At 39.6% G+C, this 2,288-nt stretch overlaps 2 protein-coding genes across 2 annotated transcripts; both read left to right on the plus strand.

The window, feature by feature from the left end:
• The first annotated feature begins 678 nt into the window (after positions 1-678).
• Positions 679-1,349, plus strand: LOC145636868 (uncharacterized). Its single transcript, XM_081688407.1, has 2 exons — positions 679-952; positions 1,006-1,349. The coding sequence occupies exons 1-2, from the start codon at positions 679-681 to the stop codon at positions 1,347-1,349; spliced, it is 618 nt and encodes a 205-aa protein (XP_081544533.1).
• On the plus strand, positions 1,349-1,972 carry LOC145636869 (uncharacterized). Its single transcript, XM_081688408.1, has one exon. The coding sequence runs from the start codon at positions 1,349-1,351 to the stop codon at positions 1,970-1,972; it is 624 nt and encodes a 207-aa protein (XP_081544534.1).
• Positions 1,973-2,288: the final 316 nt, after the last annotated feature.

Here is a 2,288-nt window from a genome sequence, read left to right on the forward strand (position 1 = left end):
AAGAGTACTTGGGATATTACTGGTCAAGCTGTCACTAAAGCTATGCTGAATTTTTTTGCTGAGGGTAAGTTGCCGAAGCAAGTTAATGCTACTACTCTGACCTTGGTGCCTAAAGTTGAAAATGCTAATAAAGTGACTCAGTTTAGGCCAATTGCTTGTTGTAATGTTGTTTATAAGATCATCTCTAAGCTCATCTGTTCTAGGCTTAAGGAAGTGCTTCCTGATTTAGTTGATTCTTGCCAGGGTGCTTTTGTTGCTGGAAGATCCATATTGGATAATATCTTGGTTTGCCAAGATATGCTTAAGAATTACAGTAATAAGAGAATGCCCCCTAGATGTACAGTTAAGGTGGATTTGAGGAAAGCTTATGATTCTATAAGTTGGAGCTTTATAAAAAATATGCTTGGAGCTTTGGGGTTTCCTGTAAAGTTTACTGGTTGGATTATGGAGTGTGTTAGTACTCCTTCTTTCTCTTTGATGTTAAATGGTGGTTTGCATGGTTTTTTTTGCTGGGAAAAAGGGGATAAGACAAGGTGATCCTATGTCTCCCTTATTATTTGTGTTGGTCATGGAGTATTTGACTAGGATGTTGAAGAAAATTGGGATAAAAAGGCTTTTAAATATCATTAGAGATGTAAGAGCTTAGCTTTGAACCACCTTATCTTTGCTGATGATTTGATGCTTTTCTCTTATGGGAATGTGGATTCTGTTAAGCTTCTCCTCAGAGCTCTGAAGTCTTTTGAAAGAAGATCTGGATTACAGGTTAACACTGATAAGACAGCTGTGTACTTTGGTAATGTGCAGAATCAGACCAGAGATGCCATTTTGCAGTTGCCTGGGTTTGTTGTTGGTAATATGCCTTTTAAATATCTTGGAATTCCGTTGAATGACAAGTATTTGAGAGTCACTGACTATGATGCTATAGTTGACAAAATGCTTAATAAGATTCAATGTTGGAGTAGTAGGAATTGTCCTATGCTGCTAGAGCTACCTTGATTAATGCAGTGCTTATGAGCCTGCACACTTATTGGGCTCAGTGCTTATTACTTCCTAAGATTGTGATGCTCAGGATTGTGCAACTCTGCAGAGCTTTTTTATGGGATGGTAAGGCTGTTCTGAGTAGAGCTCCTCCCCTGGCCTGGGATTGGGTTTGTAGACCAAAAAATGCTGGTGGGTTGGGAGTTAGAAACTGTTTGATATGGAATAGGGCAGCTATTGGTAGCTATGTATGGAAGATTGCCAAGAACACTGAGTCTTTGTGGGTGAAATGGGTGCACTCAGTTTACCTTAAGGGCAAGATTGGTGGCATTACAGTCCCAAGAGAAGTGCTGGGTGGGGGTGGAAATTGATGTGTAAGGTCAAGGAGGAGCTAAAGGAAGGATTTACTAGTAATATGTGGCTTAGAAAACAGTATAAAATTGCAGATTGCTATAAGTGGTTGCAGGGAAATTTGGATAAGGTCCCTTGGAGCAAATGGGTGTGGAACAAGTTTAATGTACCTAAGCATTCTTTTGTAATTTGGTTGGCTATGTTGGGGAGGCTCAAAACTAGGGATAAGCTCTCAAGGTTTGGGGTTTGCTCTGATGATTTGTGTCTTCTATGTGGAGAAGAGACTGAAACTGTTACCCATTTGTTTTTTGTTTGCAAGTACAGTAAGAGATGTTTGACTGGTGTTTGCAGTTGGCTAGGCATTGGTCTGCAGCAGGATAATATTGGTGAGGCCTGGAAGAGCGGGAGGAAGCTGGGGAAAAATAAGATTCAAAGCAGTTTTTATCTTGCCACATTGAGTGCTGCTAATTACAACATTTGGTTAGGCAGGAATCATGTGTTCCGGCAGCATGCTGTAATTCATCCTGAGGTGCTGGTAAAAGCAATCAGAAGAGAAGTTGGTGGAAGAGCTCAACAACTTATTGTTGCTAAATGGAAGACAGAAGACTGTAAATGGCTATTTAAACTTAGGCATATGCTGTAATTGCTGCTTAGTTTCTCTGTTGTTAGTTGTTTTTTTTTTTTTTTTTTGGAGTGTTTTGTGTTGTTGCCTGAGTCCAGCTCCTCCTGTGCCCTTCATAGAAGGTAGCAGGATCTGTGTGGTTTCTCAGAAGAGTTACCTGTTTTTTTTTCTAGGCTTCTAGGGGTTTGGTTTGGGCCTTTGGCCATTGTACAGTTTTGGGTAGCCTTCACAGGCTGTTGTATTTGTACATTATGTACAGTTTTTTGTGATTAATATAATTGCTACCTTACCAAAAAAAAAAATAATCATTTAAAAATCAAACTCAAGTGAATAAAGG

This window comes from Chenopodium album, chromosome 6 (assembly GCF_948465745.1).
Source record: "Chenopodium album chromosome 6, dcCheAlbu1.1, whole genome shotgun sequence".
Taxonomy (NCBI): Eukaryota; Viridiplantae; Streptophyta; class Magnoliopsida; order Caryophyllales; family Amaranthaceae; genus Chenopodium; species Chenopodium album.